We start from the raw sequence: 15,654 nt of genomic DNA, 5'->3' as shown, positions 1-15,654 counted from the left end.
TTGATAAAAATTAAATTTTTATGTACTTCAAAAGACTTCTCCAAGAGTCAAAAAAGAACCTACAGATTGGGAAAAAATATTCAACGACATATCTGACAAAGGACTTATCTCTAAAATTTATAGAAAACGCCAACACTTCAAAACAAAAAGATTAACAATCTAATTGCCTAAGGCATTTGACTGCTAACCAGAAGGCTGGTGGTTCAAACCCACCAGCCACTCCTTGGAAGGAAAAAATGGGCAGAAGACATGAATAGACACTTCACCAAAGAGGATATTCAGGCAACCAGCAGATACATGAAGAAATGCTCACCATCATTAGTCATCAGAGAGATGCAAATCAAAACAACAATGAGATACCATCTCACCCCAGCACTAATGGTAAAGTTCAACAAGACAGAAGATAACAAATGCTGGTGAGGATATGGAGAGATTAGGACTCTCATACACTACTGGTGGGACTGTATAATTATACTGTGCAACACTAAAGAATAACGTAGAATCTGCAAAACACCACATAACATGGATGAACTTGGAGGACATTATGCTGAGTGAAATAAGTCAAACACAGAAGGATAAACATGGTATTAGTTCATCATTGTAAAAAGTCAAGGAAAGGTTTATATATGGAAGGAAACATTCTTTGTTGGTTACCAGGGGTGGGAGCAGGGAGGGAACACTGCAAAAAAGTAAATAAATGCATTAACCCATGTCACTTTAGTTTGTGTATTTCACTTTACATAAATTATATTTCAATAAAATGTACTTAAAAAAAAAAAAAGAGCTGGTACTTGGAGAAGAAATAGAAGTGCCATGTCCTTGAGGGCAACCCCAATGGTATAAAAACCAAAATATTGGGGTGGGACATCAAATCCAGCAGGTTTTGGTACCAGATTATACCAAACAAAAAACTCAATGCTGTCAAGTGGATTCCAATTAATAGCAACCCATCCTTGGATATCCGAGGCAGTATCTCTATGGAACCAGATTATGTATTTTAAAAATAATTAAGCTTCTGACCCACCCAAGATTGGGTATATTAAATATATTTCTTTCACTGAGTGACAGGCTGTATGTAGAGCCACCCTCCAGGACCTGGCCCTGGATTGGAACAACCACAGTTGTGACTCGACTGCAGACCTATCAGGGTACAGCTCCCCAAGGTCAGGGAGGCTCCATAGGTTTGTCATGAGGGCTTGATTTCTGTTAGGTGCCTGGAATATAGGAGGCTTTCAATTCTTATTGGCTTCCTTATACTTATTTTTCTCCTGCCAGAGAAACCAATAGATGGGAAGTCACTTGCTTGTCCTCTGTTCTCAAGATAGCTGTCCACCTCAGGCAGTACATTGAGCTGCCTCTGGTCATCCAATGAAGAAGTTCCACACTGAGCAATAAAAGCAATAAAATCAGAAGTTCCACGTGATATTTCTACCTAAAATCACATTACAAAATAGCATTTACCTTACTGGTGGTGTAGTGCCTAAGGCATTTGGCTGCTAACCAGAAGGCTAGTAGTTCAAACCCACCAGCCACTCCTCGGGAGGAAGATTGGGCAATCTACTTCCATAGTGATACCACCTAAGAAACCCAAGGAGGGGTCACTATGAGTCAAATTCGACTTGATGGCAGTGAGTTTGGGTTTCTTCCCCACCCCCACTCTGGTCTCTTGTAAATGTACCATAAGAAAAGTCTCAATTTGCTATTTTCCTGTTGGTGGCACCAGTGGCCTCTTTATGTGGTTGGCCCGTCTGAGCAGTGAAAAATAAGAATTAAGTTTTCCCAAACCAGTCTAGTGCAGAATGTCACATTGATTTTGAAGAAAGAGAATGAGAGATCTGATTAATTAGGTCAATTTTTAATTGAATTCAGAGTGTTAGGTGTGGAAAATTTAACAACTGGCATACTTGAGGTTGAGAACGTTTGAAAAAATCCTGCAGTTAGTGTTCAATGTTTTCAAAACTTGAGATTATTTTAGCTACTTGAAGGAAAGATACCATTTAATTTTGGTTGCATGGGGGGTTTCATCACTTGGATGATTACATTCCTGACTCCATGCCTTTTTTTCTTTCTTTTTTTTTTAAAAAAAAATTTATTTTGATTTGGGTGAAGATCCACAGAGGAAATTCACCTTTCACACAGCAGTTCACATTCCATGCCTTTTTTCTTGTACACTTTGATCCTTGGTCACAGCCAATGCACAGAACAGATGGGGTGCCTGAAGCCATGAGTATGTGTCTACTAGCCATCCAAAACCAAGGACAGTACAGTTTCTTATAATTAAAAAGCTCAACAAATTAGGTTTCTACTTAATTGAATCTCAAGGTCTTACTATTTTGAAGGAATATATTTCCATCTCCATTGGTGGAAACTATATTGCATAGTGTTTGGGGATATTTTGGTTTTGTTTTTTACTACAAGTGCAAGATACTGGAGTTTTGCTGGGTGACAGTAAAAAAAAAGAACTCTCCTCTGAAGGCATGTGAGATGAATCACCCTTAGAGAACACAGGGGTCTGGGCTAACTTCTCCACCAAGCCAGGCGTGTCTTGGGTATTTAGTAGCCTCAGTATCTATTGAGTTAGGAGCTAAAGGTATTCCTTAGACAAGAAATAGGAATGCAATGGGTGGCTCAAAAGAAATATGTGGCTTACCATAGTTAAGCTAACAAATAAAGGTTTAGGAACATGGTACGCAGCAAGACCAGGTACGTGTTAGTGATATTTGGTCTAGCTATTAGCCTGGAAGGAGCTCTGGTGGCATATGACTGCTAACCAGAAGTTGATGGTTCAAATCCACCAGCTGCTCTGTGGAAGACAGATGGGGCAATCTACTTCCATAAAGATTTACTGCCTCGGAAACCCAAAGGGGGTTATTATGAGTCAGAATGAACTGGATGGTAGTGTGTTTTGGTTTTATTAGCCTGGAACAATTGTTGAACTCATCATCTACTACCACCCGCAGGTCAAACTTGTTTTAACTCTTATATTTTTACTCAGTTGGTGTTACCACCATCCATAGGTACTTAATTGGTACCCAAGCTCCATTCAATCAACAACTCAAACATCTTTCCCAACATTATCACTGTCTTAGTTCATCCTCTCAGTGTGCCCCTTCTGGTCTATAGTCAAGGCCTTCTAAATGATCTCCCTGCATAGTTTTATCTCCCTTAAATCAATCCCTACCATACAAATCTTTGACTTAAAATATTTTACCATTCTCCACTGCATATGTGATCAAGTCCAACCTCTCTAGAATGGCATATAAGACCTCCATGAGCTGTGCTCTGCCCACCCTTGCAGCTTCATCTTTACCCTCTTCCTGCTTTACAATTTTTGCTCTAGCATTACCAAACTCTAATTTCCCTGCACATGCAATGCTGTCACTAGTCTCCCGCCTTTGTGCATGTCATTCTACTTCCAATGCCCTTCTCCCCTCTCCTCTTTATCTAGCCAGCTTTTATTCAGCAATAAGACCCAGTTCTAGCATTATTTCCTTTGGGACAGAAATTCCCAAACTTTCTCAGTTCACAGAACATTTAGTGAGGACTTAGCAATTTTTATATGGAGCCTGTAGACTGAAAGAAAGAGCTAATAGTTCTGTTTAATAGTTAGATTCAAACAACTTAAGTATTCATGCCCTAACAACCAAAGAGGCATTTGAAAAAATTAGTTGAAAGAAAAAGTAATACTTTTATCTTACCATAATGCCAGAGAGGCAGTGAGGCTCATTTTCTGACCTCCTCTAACCCCACAAGAGAAAGACAGAATCACCATCAGTAGCCCAAGGCCTATTTCTGCGAGGCCCTTTCAAAAACCCTGATACCTCCCACAGCACTCACCAACTCTCTGCTGGGTTCAATAATTCGCTGCTGTGGCCACACAGAACTCACAGACTATGGGGTTTATTAGGGAAGAAACAGGCTACAGCTCAAGTTCAGAAATCCACTCAGTCTCTTGCAGTCCACCATCTCTCAGCTGACAATCTCTTTTAGTCTCTTTCAGCAGTGTGTGTCTCTCGAGGTCTCTCTCAGTGGGTACATGTCTCTCATGTTTCTGAGGAGTGCGTTTCTCTCAACAGCATGTCTTTCTCAGCCAGCAGTCAGAGAAACTCCTTCTGCCTCTAGATAGGCTCCTTTTTGAGCCTGGCAGAGTGGTCAAACTAACCAATCCCAACATCAGAATTCTATATACCTGAGAGAAAGAGCGAACTTCCCAGAAAATGACTTGGTGCTACACTCAACAGAAATATGCCAGGTGGATAACTTTAGCAATCAGGAGCTACTCAGTTGCTCATGGCAAATTCCACCATGGACTTTACAAAGACTAGAAAAGCCATACCAAGTAATTTACTACACTGTACATAATTACTAAGGGGATGTGTGCACCTGTTGGACAATGCACAACTTCTCAAACCTTAGAATCAGAATGGAAACTACAACTCTCATTTCCTTTTTCACACTGATTTTCATGAGGTACTTGTTTTTTATGTCAGCAATTCCAAAACCCCAGCTTCACAAAGATATGACATCAAAAGGAATGTAGCACAGTCTAATGTTGAAACTGTGAACTATCTTGAACTAGTAGTTTATGTAGTATCTGATAAATGCTGAGCATTGCTGTCTGTATTTCCATTAAAATGTTAAAATATCCCATGACACACATTCAAGTTCACTGTGATATCTAATCCCAGAGTACCTTGGTACATAGTTTGAGAACCTAAGCTCTAGGCCTCCCAACGCCCCCAAGTAGATACCAATTCTCCACTCCCTTAGTATACTGTGCTCAGACTTATCATAGCCTTATATACTTTGCATTATTAAAATCTGCCTGTGTGCTTGTTTCTTTCCTTGAGGCTATAAACCCCTCAAGGGCAAGGACCATTCTTTCCTTCTTTTTGTATGTCTAGTGGTAATACAGGGCACAGTAAGTTGTAGGTGCTCAACTAAGAGGAACTAAATTGAACAAGACTGTCGAGACCATAGTGGAACACCAGAGAACCAGGGTGTCTGTGGAGGGAGTCAACCTGGGTGAGAGTTATACAGAAATTCTGTTCAAGTGCAAGTCCTGTGGTTCTATGAGGAAATAAGAATCCTGCTGGCTCTGGAAATAAGACCAGCCTGAATCTACTCAGGCCTGAATTGAGTCAAGGCAACTAGAGGCTATCAACTCTGAAAAAGCATTATCCAGCCAAACCTTGGATCAGAAAGCTAACCTCAATAAACTCATTCTTGCTTTTGGTTTTGTTTTTCACCTGATTTCCTGATAAGAGTTTCTTAGGAGTAAGAGTGAAAAAAAAAAAGAGAACAGAAAGAAGAAAGGAAAGAACAAGGGAGTGAGGAGGGGTAGGGAGGGCGATTGGAAGGAAGAGAGAGAGAGAGAGGGAGAGAGAGGGAGAGAGAGAGGGAGAGAGAGAGAGAGAGAGATACTGCTTCGTCTCAGCCAAACTAAGAGGAAAGGGATTTTTTCTTCCCAAACCTTCTTCAAAGGTTCAGGGCATCTCTGTGACCCTGGTGGTTGGATGGAGTTGTGGTCCTGGAGCCAGACCAGCCCATGAGCCCAATAATCGATGTTGCTGAGGACAGACAGTGGGAAGAATCCCAGCTGGGAGCAAACCAAGACCATCAGTGGGTGCTGGTTCCTCCCCATTTGGCTAATTTCCTCACAGCTGCTTGCATGATTGTTTGATTAGCCATTGTTTTTATCTTATTTGTGCTGTTCTTCTCCCTTTATTAGATGAGCATTTGCATCATTTATGATTCGTATTCTGCCAAGGATGAACCCTAGACAGAATTGGGAAGGTTAGGGCCTGGATCAGAAGTCAAATTTATGTTTGCGTATGACAGAACTCCTGTAGTTCACAGGTCTCACTGATTCTAACCAAGACAGTTCAATTAAAATAACTAATTGCTATAATTAGGGGCTGTAATCCAATGGCTGGGCTGCTCACCTTTGAGTTTAAACGAATCTGCCTCATTTATCTGCTCAAGGTCTCAGGCAGTAAACGTTCTAAAGTAAACCCTCTGCCAGCTTTTGAGTCACTGAGGGTAGCAGATGTTCAGGTTCGGTCCAGTATTTGAGGTCCACCCCACACACTCCCACTGCCCTTGGCAATGGCCCCCTTGGATGGACCATGGAGGTGGATGCTCTATGGCAACAGTCTTTCCTCAGCAGGATGGAGAGGGGGAGACTTGTTCTACTGCTGCCCATGTTCAGTCTGTTCTGTGGGCACAGTTGTGGGAACAAACTCAATCAGCTCAGCAGTGGGTGAAGGGGCAGCAGGGCTCTGCTGTGGATCATGACCCCAGGAAAGAGGTGATTTTACTCCTCCTGCCTAGGGAGTCACACACCTGCTAGAGATAGGTAAGACCAGTCTTATTTTAAACAAAATGAGAGGAAACTGTGGCCACTTTCTAGAAAAACGAAGGAAAAAAAAAAAAAAAGAACAACTTAAAGCTCATTACTTCCAGGAAGTTCTTTCTGGCAGCCAACTTCAGCTCTTTGGGCTTTTGTTGGGTACTACTCAGAAGGCTGGCGGTCCAAACCCACCAGCCACTCCTTGGAAGGAAGGTTGGGCAATCCTACTTCCGTAGTGATACTGCCTTGGAAACCCAAGGAGGGGTCGCTATGAGTCGGGGCTGACTCGACGGCACATAACAACAACAACAACTCAGTTACTACTCAGTTGATTTCTACTCAGAGAGACCCCATGTGACAAGCAGAACTGTCCTATATGGTTTTCTTGGCTGTAATCTTTATAGAATCAGGTTACCAGGTCTTCCTCCCACTGAGCCACTGAGTAGGTTTGAATAGCTAACCTTTTGGTTAGCAGCTGAGCACTTAAGCATTTCACCACCAAAGCTCTTTCTTTGGGCTCTCGTCAAAGTTTGTCTTATTTTGGTTGACCCTCACTAGAGAAGGTACATCAGCTATGATAACTTTCTGTAAAATGAGACCTCTCAGACTTATCTTCTTCAGAAAGAATTTAGTTCCTTAAATCCATCATCATAGGCCTTATCACCCAAACCTTTAATTATCTTTCTCAGATTTTTCTTTGAACTCTCTACAAAACTCATCTTTTGCATTACGGAGAACATAACTTAATTGGATCTTTCATTTCCAAAGGATACTCCTAGTGCATTAAGAGAAATAAATTTCAGTAAGATATTTTTCATTGAGAGAAAGGGGTTGAAAAAAGAAATTGGATCCCTTATATAAATAGCCCATCCTCTGTACCACACATGAGTTTTCCTTTTTTCCTATTGTTTTTGAAACAATGAGTCATTCCTTGGTGAATTTAATCTCTCGGAGAGTCTAACTTCTAAAAAGACTATGATTGGTGCTCTTTTGTGGATGCTTGACTTCTGGATTTGGAAAAAGTGAGACATCAGGCTTCTGATTGTCTTCCAGCTGTAAGAGAAACAGGGCTGGAAACTCAGCAGCAGTGAAGCACTTTGTCAAGGTGTGGGGATGTTTCTCTATGTGCCTGGTCCTTTGTTAGATTGCTCCATCAGCTTTTATTCCAAGGGGATAAGAGGACTCTATCTTGCTTCTCTGTAACTTCATCTTACTCTAAGTAGGCTTGTCTTTTATAATGCTGTTCTTCTTAGGGGTGCAAATTTCTTTTTCCTAATCATTTGGTATTTGTGCTTCAGTTTCCATGGGAGTCCCTGTGTGGTGCGAACAGTTAAGTGCAAAACTACTAACCAAAAGATTGGTGGTTTGAATACACCCAGAGGTGTCTCAGAAGAAAGTGTTGGCAGTCTACTTCTGAAAGATCCCAGCCATTGAAAACCTAGTGGAACACAGTTCTACTCTCACATACCTGAGATTGCCATGAGTTGGAATCAATTCAGTGGCAACTGGTTTGGATTATTAATTTATTTTCCCCATGGGCCAAAGGGAAGATGACTAACTTATTTTTCAACTGTAGAGAAGAGCTGATAGAGCCTGGCCTTGAAGTTGGACCACGAGTCTGGTCTTTACTCGGCCATCATGTGAGCCAGGCTGCTGTGAGTGAGTTAGTTCATTTACTTCTTTTCCACCCGAGTTTTCTCTTGTGTACCATGAAGGCATCGGCTCACATATGATCTCAGAAATCCCTTCAAACCTGACACTCTGTGATTTCCCCAGCATCTTTTGGTCCAATTGCTCCACAGAAGGGCTAGGGAAATGAAGGAGGAGTTGGGTTCAATGACTAATCAGAAAATGTTTCTTGGAACAAGTGTCAGTTCTGTTAGGATTTCCTCCCATCTCTTCTTCCTCTCAAGGAACATGAATCAGTGCCAGACAAAGAGAATGATCACCTGTAATGTGTCTGGCACTGTTCAAGACTCCTAATAGATTAGGTTATTTAATCTTTACACCTCCCTATGAAGTAGATGTTCTGTGTGTCCTCCACCACCAACACATACCCCACACACCTCACCCACCCCAACCCAGATGACTCCACATTCCTCAGGTCTCACTTTTAATGCCATTTCCTAGGTGAGCCCTTCTCTGATCCCTCATAGGTTAGGTCTCCCTATCCTCTGTTCTTGTTGTTCCCTGTGTTTTCCCTTCCTCAGACCTAATGTGAATGGAATGAAACATTTATTTAGTTTTTTCATGCCTACTAGGAGGAAAAGTCCATGAGGGCGAGGACCATGTAACTGTTGTTTATTATTGTATTCCTAGAACACAGTGCTGACAAAATAGTAGCAATTCAACAAATATTTGTTGAATAAACTATGGATTGATGGATGGATGGATGGATGGATCGATGGCAAAGCTGGATATGAATGTGGGACTATTTAGCTCTGGGAGACCTTTCTACAGTGTTAGATGACACTGTGTTTGTATGCTTGTGAATAATGGCCACATTGTTCTAACAACTCAGTGGTAAGTGACCCACTATTAGCAGGACTTTTGAGTTGTTTCTCCAGTTGGAGTGATAGCTGCATTGCTCTAGCCATACTCTTTTAGCTAGTGGTGTTTTCCCCACCGTCTCTATAAAATAGTTGGGGATTATGGATCCAGCCAAGGACTGTTGGTGGAGAGACCAGAGAAGCAGGGATAAGGGATGGGGTGCACTGAAATGAATTGAATGAAACCACGTGGTCCTTATACCACTGAAGTCTTTGATGCCTTTAGCATTTAGCATTTAGTCTTAATATTGCCACCACTTTCTAACCTAGTGTTCAGAGGGGCTGCCAACAAGAATATAATCTGAAGGGGATCTGGGTCAGTAAGAGTGAGTGGGTGACAAGGAAGGAAAAGCCAAGACATCACAACCTTTAGGGAAGCAAAAATAAAACTCTAATGTGGAAACAGCTGAAAATAGGCTGCATGAGCTGTCAGGTTGCATGTAATTTCTTGTAAATTAATTATACATCCTAACTTCCCTATGCCTTGATCTGACCCTCAGAGGGAAATCCTGGGGGAAGTGGCTACCCTACACCCCTGAGGAGTGAGTGGGACACTGGCTCTGATGTCGCCTCCCTCATACCCAACTCTTGCTACTGCAGTGAGAATTGCTGATAGGAGGCTAAAAATACTAACAACAGAAATTTGATCTCTCTCTTCCAGACAAAAAGCCTTGGCTTCCACAGGAGGAAGAAGTGTTCAAGCAGCATGTGACTGGTTGGTATGAAATAAATAAATTGAGAAAATAGCATATAATTAACTCTGAGTGCGTGTGGATGAGCTGGGATGTGCAATGTTTCTCTAATGGACCCTTCCAGGGGGGAGATGAGCCAAAAGACTACGTGACAAGCCCATTTATCAAGTCAATTGCCTGCCTTCCTCTGCCTTGGCCTCTGGGTGTCCTCCTTCTTGAAGCTGTTTAAAGGAATTCAAAGTATTTCAAAGATTGAGCCCCTATAATAATATCTGCCCTCCTCCAGTCACTTAAAGATAAACTTTAGGCGTATGTATGCTGAGCAAATCAATTTAGAAAAATTTCCCACTTACCTTTTAAGATATCACTTCCTAGGGCAGACCCCACAAGGTGACCCTCCAGAAGTTTCCCTTATCTTTGGAGGCACATGAGTTTAATCATAGACTGAACTGAAGAGTTGGGAACAGGTGGAATTGTACTGGTGGATTGGAAAGGATTTGGTGTTTATCAGAGAATGCCTTCTAGAGAGGTGGCTTTAGGATTTTGGGAGAGTTGTGGGGTGAGGATGCAATATGGCAGGCAGAAGAAGAAAGGTCGATGCATTTGAGAGTTGATTATAAAGTGTGAACTTTCAGGGATAGATTTTTAAAGCACAAATGAAAACCCTTCTCCTTGCAGTACCCGGGGTGTGAAACATATGGAGGTTGGATCTGTCTCTTTCAGTTCCTCCCTCCCTCCCATCATTCATACTCAAGCGTGGCCTCTTCAGTTCCCTTTTGTTTTGCAGGTTGTTCTCCCATGTCGGTGACCCCTTCCTGGATGACCCTCTGCCCCGAGAGTATGTCCTCTACCTCCGCCCCACTGGCCCCTTAGCACAAAAGCTTTCTGACTTCTGGCAGCAGTCGAAGCAGATCTGCGGGAAGAACAAGGCACACAACATCTTCCCCCACATCACCCTCTGCCAGTTCTTTATGGTGAGCTGCAGTCCCCCAGTGCCCCAGCCAGATCCTTAAAACTTAGAGTTAAAATCAGGAACCTCTCAGAAAGATGACAGGAATAGTCACAGGCTCCTAGAGCTGGAGAGGTCCTGGGTGGTGCTAACAGTTAACATCTTTGGCTGCTAACCAGAAGGTTGGAGGTTCAAGTCCACCCAGAGGTGCCTTGAAATAAAGTCCTGGTAATTGACTTCTGAGAAATCAGCCATTGAAAACCTTGTGGAGCACAGTTCTAACCTAACATACATGGGGTCCCCATGAATCAGGGTCTACTCTGTGACAACTGGTCTTAGTGCTGGATGGACCTTTAAAGGATCATTGATGTCCCAGATCCTCTTTCTTACTACCTGCGGAGGCTCCGGGAGCATGTCCACTGAATTTTGATGTAGCATTCATGATGACAGCATATTCTTTAGGACCCTAGGATAAGACCAACCACTGTGAGCAGATTCACTGGCTTAGCTCCACCCTTTCCATTCCTATGATAAGGAAAGAATAAATACAAGGAATGCTGGGAACAAAAAATACAGTCGATAGATAATGAAAGCTATTGCAGTTTTATGCAACACAGTCCACAGTTTCCCGGCACCCTGGATCTTTCTTAATAGGTGCCATTGACTTGACTCTGACTCATAGTGACCTCATGTAGACCCCATGTATGAAGCAGAAATGTGCTTCCTATGCTGGCTGATTTTTTTATAGTATATCTCCAGGCCTTTCTTCCAAAGATACCTCTGGATGGACTTGAACCTCCAACTTTTTGGTTAGCAACCAAACACATTAAGCATTTATATCATTCAGCGACTCCTAGATCTCTCAAAAGAATGCAAAGATACTTTATACCTTCCATAATTATATGGTTCATAATCCTAGCCATCAGAAAATTTATTGAATGACTAAATTAAATCCTCTTCCCTATTATATAAATACATTTCATCTATGCTAGATTTCTTTAGGGTTGGAGAAGAGTTGATTTATCCTACTATATTCAAGGTGAGACAGAATGGTAGCATTTTAAGACACTTCAATATATTGGTTTGTTTTCCCCAGATTCTTGCTCTCTTTTTTGGGGTGTGGGGAGGCAGATAGGTAAAATTATGTTCTTAACACCTTCTTTTTTACCATTCACTCTGAAAATTAGATTGTCATTTCCTCTTAGTCATCCCAGGATCTTTCTCAAAAACATTCAGAGTTTTAGAGACATTCATTCTTCCAATACTCTGCAGAGGGTAGGAGGATGATGTCACCAGCTCATTCTTCCCAACTATAATGAGGGTGGAAACAGAGTCAACTGTGATGTCTAAGAAGAATAGAAGAGGCATAGGTGATTCAAAACAGTTGAAAGCACACAAAGATTGCTCTTGGAATGCTTTCACTCTCTCCTGTCAAATGCCTTCATCCTTACCATCTGCTTCTATCCTCTGTCTTCTGGCTGGGCTCAAAGAGGTCACATCAGAGCAGAGATGGAGGGAAGAGGTAATCCATTCCCCCAGTTTAATTCACCAGTTGGATAATCCATTTATAGATAATTTGGGAGTCTGCAGTTCCTCTCCCTCCTCCCAGACAGGAGTGATGGTTAAGTAATTGCATCCTCAGCCTCAAGTCCCTGGGGAGAGGACGTCACATGTCACATGTGGCAGCAGATATCTAGCCCCCCCTCTCTGAACGAAGCCTGCTTGTTTGTCTCTGCCAGTGTGAGGACAGCAAGGTGGAGGCCCTAGGGGAAGCCCTGCAGACCACCGTCAGTCGCTGGAAATGTAAGTTCTCAGCCCCACTGCCTCTGGAGCTCTATACCTCCTCCAACTTCATCGGCCTCTTTGTGAAGGAAGATAGTGCTGAGGTCCTCAAGAAGTTTGCTGCGGACTTTGCTGCGGAAGCTGCATCCAAAACTGGTGAGCAAACACAGCTACCAGGCTGGCCATGAGTCCTATTAAACAGTCAAAGAGCTGGGTGGGAAAGGGATGGGAAATTACTGTAGAAGCATGGAGGGTCCCTCAGGAATGGCAAAGCATGACAAAGTGCATCCACTTCCTGCAGCACCCTAGTCCTCTTTGCTCCCTTTTGAAAACATTAAAATATTGTTCTGCTAACCTTCTGGCATCCAAGTTGAAGGTACATGAATGACTACCCCACATCTGACCTCTCAATGTATTCCTTTGTAGCACCACCATCTCCTCTCAGCTCAGAATTTAGGAAACTTCCTTTCTTTCTCCCAAACTCCCTCCCAGGCAGATATTGGTCTGAGTCTTATTGTTAACTCCATGAGGACCAAGGCTTTACTCAAGATGTAGCACAGTTCAGAGAGCAGAATGGAACCACTTAGTATTAAATAATAATAAAACCCATTAAGCCAGTGCCCTTCAACTTACTGAAACCCATTAGGCCCCTAAGCCTCAAAAAACTAAAAACCAAACTCACTGCCGTCAAGTTAGAGCAGCCCCTCCTTGGGTTTCCCAGGCGGTAAATTGCCCAGTCTTTCTTCCGAGGAGTGGCTGGTGGGTTTGAACCGCCAGCCTTCTGGTTAGTAGTCATATCCCTTAGGCACTATGCCACCAAAGCTCCAAAAGTGTAGCCTCTCAAGATGACTTCTGCTCGTGATAGCTCTTGGTTCCAGCCAACAGATTTACTGTCAACAGAATCAGCTAAAGGGATGCTCATTATGTACATTGACTTTGAGGCAGGAGGCATGGGAAAGGATAAGAGAAGGAAGTTTACAAAGCTCTTCTGTCAGAGACAGGTGCAGACAAGCTCACTTAACTTAATGAGAGCCTTTCCTGCAGTGGACAGACATACTGGATGGGCCAGGCCCTATATTTGCTCCCTCAAGAATGAAATCACAGTCAGCAGGTATTTATTGGACACCTACTATGTGTTTATTCATGAGGAGTGGCACAGAAAATAAGAAGTGCTTCTCTTGACAGAGAAAGTGAAGTCTGGCTGGGAAGCCCCATTCAGGCTCTGTGAAATAAGTATAACTGAGCTCTGGGAAACAAGAGGCCATCCAGGGTGGAGTGGTTCCATCTTCATAGACGGAACGAAACTCAAACTGGGAAGACTTTGACAAGTAAAATGGAGGAAGGGCTCTGTAGGTGGGAGGGTGGCATGAGCAAAGGCAGAATGAGGCTGTGTGCACAGGACAGAGCAAGGACTGCCATGAGAACAGAGGACAATGGAATCTGAGTATTGGACATAAAACTGGGAGAGACCCAGAGCTTGTCAACCCCCACATCATATTGAGGGCCAGAGGAAAGGACCTGAGTAAAACCACGCAGTTTGTGTGAAAAGATTCCTGACTTTTCACCTATACCTTACCTGCCATTTTGCCTGACTTGTTTTCATCACTAACTGGGGCTTAGTATGTCCTTACCAGAAAAGCCTAAATAGGGTTCAGGTCCCTAGGAAGGATCTGATCAGGGTCCACTATCACTTAAAAACCTTAGCTATAAGCAGGATCATGGGGTCTCTGCTCTGGCAAGGAATGCCAGGCCCTGAAGATACTTTCTGTACTTTGGAAATGGGGTCTCCTCAGGCTCCATTCCAGCCACTCTTCTTCCCTGGGACTATTCCCTGGTGACTTTGGTGGAGCCCAACATATCAGAGGAGCTTGGTATTTCAGAGAAATAGCACAACAGAGAGGCAAATGATTTCCTGTCATCCTTCTACCTCAGGTTGTACCTCAAAGAATGGCTCTTTTTCATCCTACAGTAGCTATTGCCAGAACCATTAAAATTCCCACAAGAACCAAAGCTAATGGTGAGCCATAAAACCCAAATTCTTCACAAATGAATAAAGTGGTCTTAGCCAGCACTGTGGCCAATTCTTAAAGTGCATACTCCTTTCCTTGTAGGAAGAGGGAAGAGCCAGCTCCTCTCCAAGAATCTGATCTCTAAGAACTTGATCAACTTCCTTTCTCTGCCCTTGTGTGGCCCCCTGGTGGTGATTTGGAGAACTGGATGGCCCTTCCCAGGGAAGATAGCCCAGCCTGTAAAACCTTAACTATAAGGAGCTCCTTATAACTAAAGGAGTTCTGGTAGCACAGTGCCTAAGGCATTTGACTGCTAATCCGAAGGTTGGCAGTTCAAACCCACAAGCCACTCCTCAGAAGGAAGGTTGGGCAATGTACTTCCGTAGTGATATTGCCTCAGAAACCCAAAGAGGGGTCACTATGAGTCGGTTCCTACTCAAAGGCAGTGTGTTTCATTTTTTTCATTTTATAACCTAAATTTAGAAAGCAAGTGATCATGCCTTTGCCCTAGAATTTATGCCTTGGTATACTTGACTTTTTGGTTGACCCGATTCCTTCGGAAAGTGGGTTTAGTGCCATCTCCATTCTGGGTTTCCAAGGCTGTAAATCTTTACAGAAGTAGATTGCCCTATCTTTCTTCCGCAGAGCAGCTGGTGGGTTTGAACCACTGAACTTCTGGTTAGTGGCCAAATGCCTTATCCGCTATGCCACTAGAGCTCCTTTCTAAGTGGTTTAAGGAGACTCATACATATGCATTCATTCATTCAACAAATATAAATATAATATATTCAAACCCACCAGCCACTCCTCGGAAGGAAGGTTGGGCAATCCTACTTCCGTAGTGATACTGCCTTGGAAACCCAAGGAGGGGTCGCTGTGATAGTTGAAGATGTGTCAACTTGGCTGGACTCCAGTTGTGAGTGGTGGTTCCCATGATGGATCACATGACTGAGTTCTGAGCGGCCGGTCTGCCCAAGGGGAGTTTCCCCAGGGGTGTGGCCTACCTGCAATGCTATCCCAAGGACAAGCTGGAAGAACGGCATTCCGGACTATATACTTCCTGGAGTGGGCGGCTCACCGCTCGCCCTGAGGTTTTCGGATTCATCCTTTGTTGGGAACAGCGACCAGCGTGCTGCGTGTCAGATTGATTCTCTCGGCTCTGTTGTGCTTACGGGAACCAGGCGGCTCCAGGCCCCATCCCCCTCCAGAGACAAACTTTGTGGTTTGAACTCCTCTGCCGTGCGTGCGAAAGTCAGGCGTCTCCGGGCCCCATCCCCCTCCAGAGACGAACTTTTCAGCTTGAACTTGTCGGCTTCTACAC

General features: G+C 43.3%; 1 protein-coding gene across 1 annotated transcript in view; it reads left to right on the top strand.

Moving 5' to 3' along the window:
- The window catches only part of UBASH3B (ubiquitin associated and SH3 domain containing B), a 200,910-nt gene that overhangs the window by 138,899 nt on the left and 46,357 nt on the right, over positions 1-15,654 (top strand). The window contains exons 2-4 of the mRNA XM_007949948.2: positions 9,563-9,616; positions 10,381-10,567; positions 12,282-12,480. Coding sequence (XP_007948139.1) covers positions 9,563-9,616; positions 10,381-10,567; positions 12,282-12,480 — 440 coding nt within the window. The remainder of the gene's footprint in view (positions 1-9,562; positions 9,617-10,380; positions 10,568-12,281; positions 12,481-15,654) is intronic.

Source organism: Orycteropus afer, unplaced genomic scaffold (genome assembly GCF_000298275.1).
Source record: "Orycteropus afer afer isolate SDZICR_OR568_19922 unplaced genomic scaffold, OryAfe1.0 scaffold00258, whole genome shotgun sequence".
In the NCBI taxonomy this organism is placed as follows: domain Eukaryota; kingdom Metazoa; phylum Chordata; class Mammalia; order Tubulidentata; family Orycteropodidae; genus Orycteropus; species Orycteropus afer.
The sequence above is the reverse complement of the archived record's forward strand: the minus strand, read 5'-3'. Positions and strand labels throughout refer to the sequence as shown.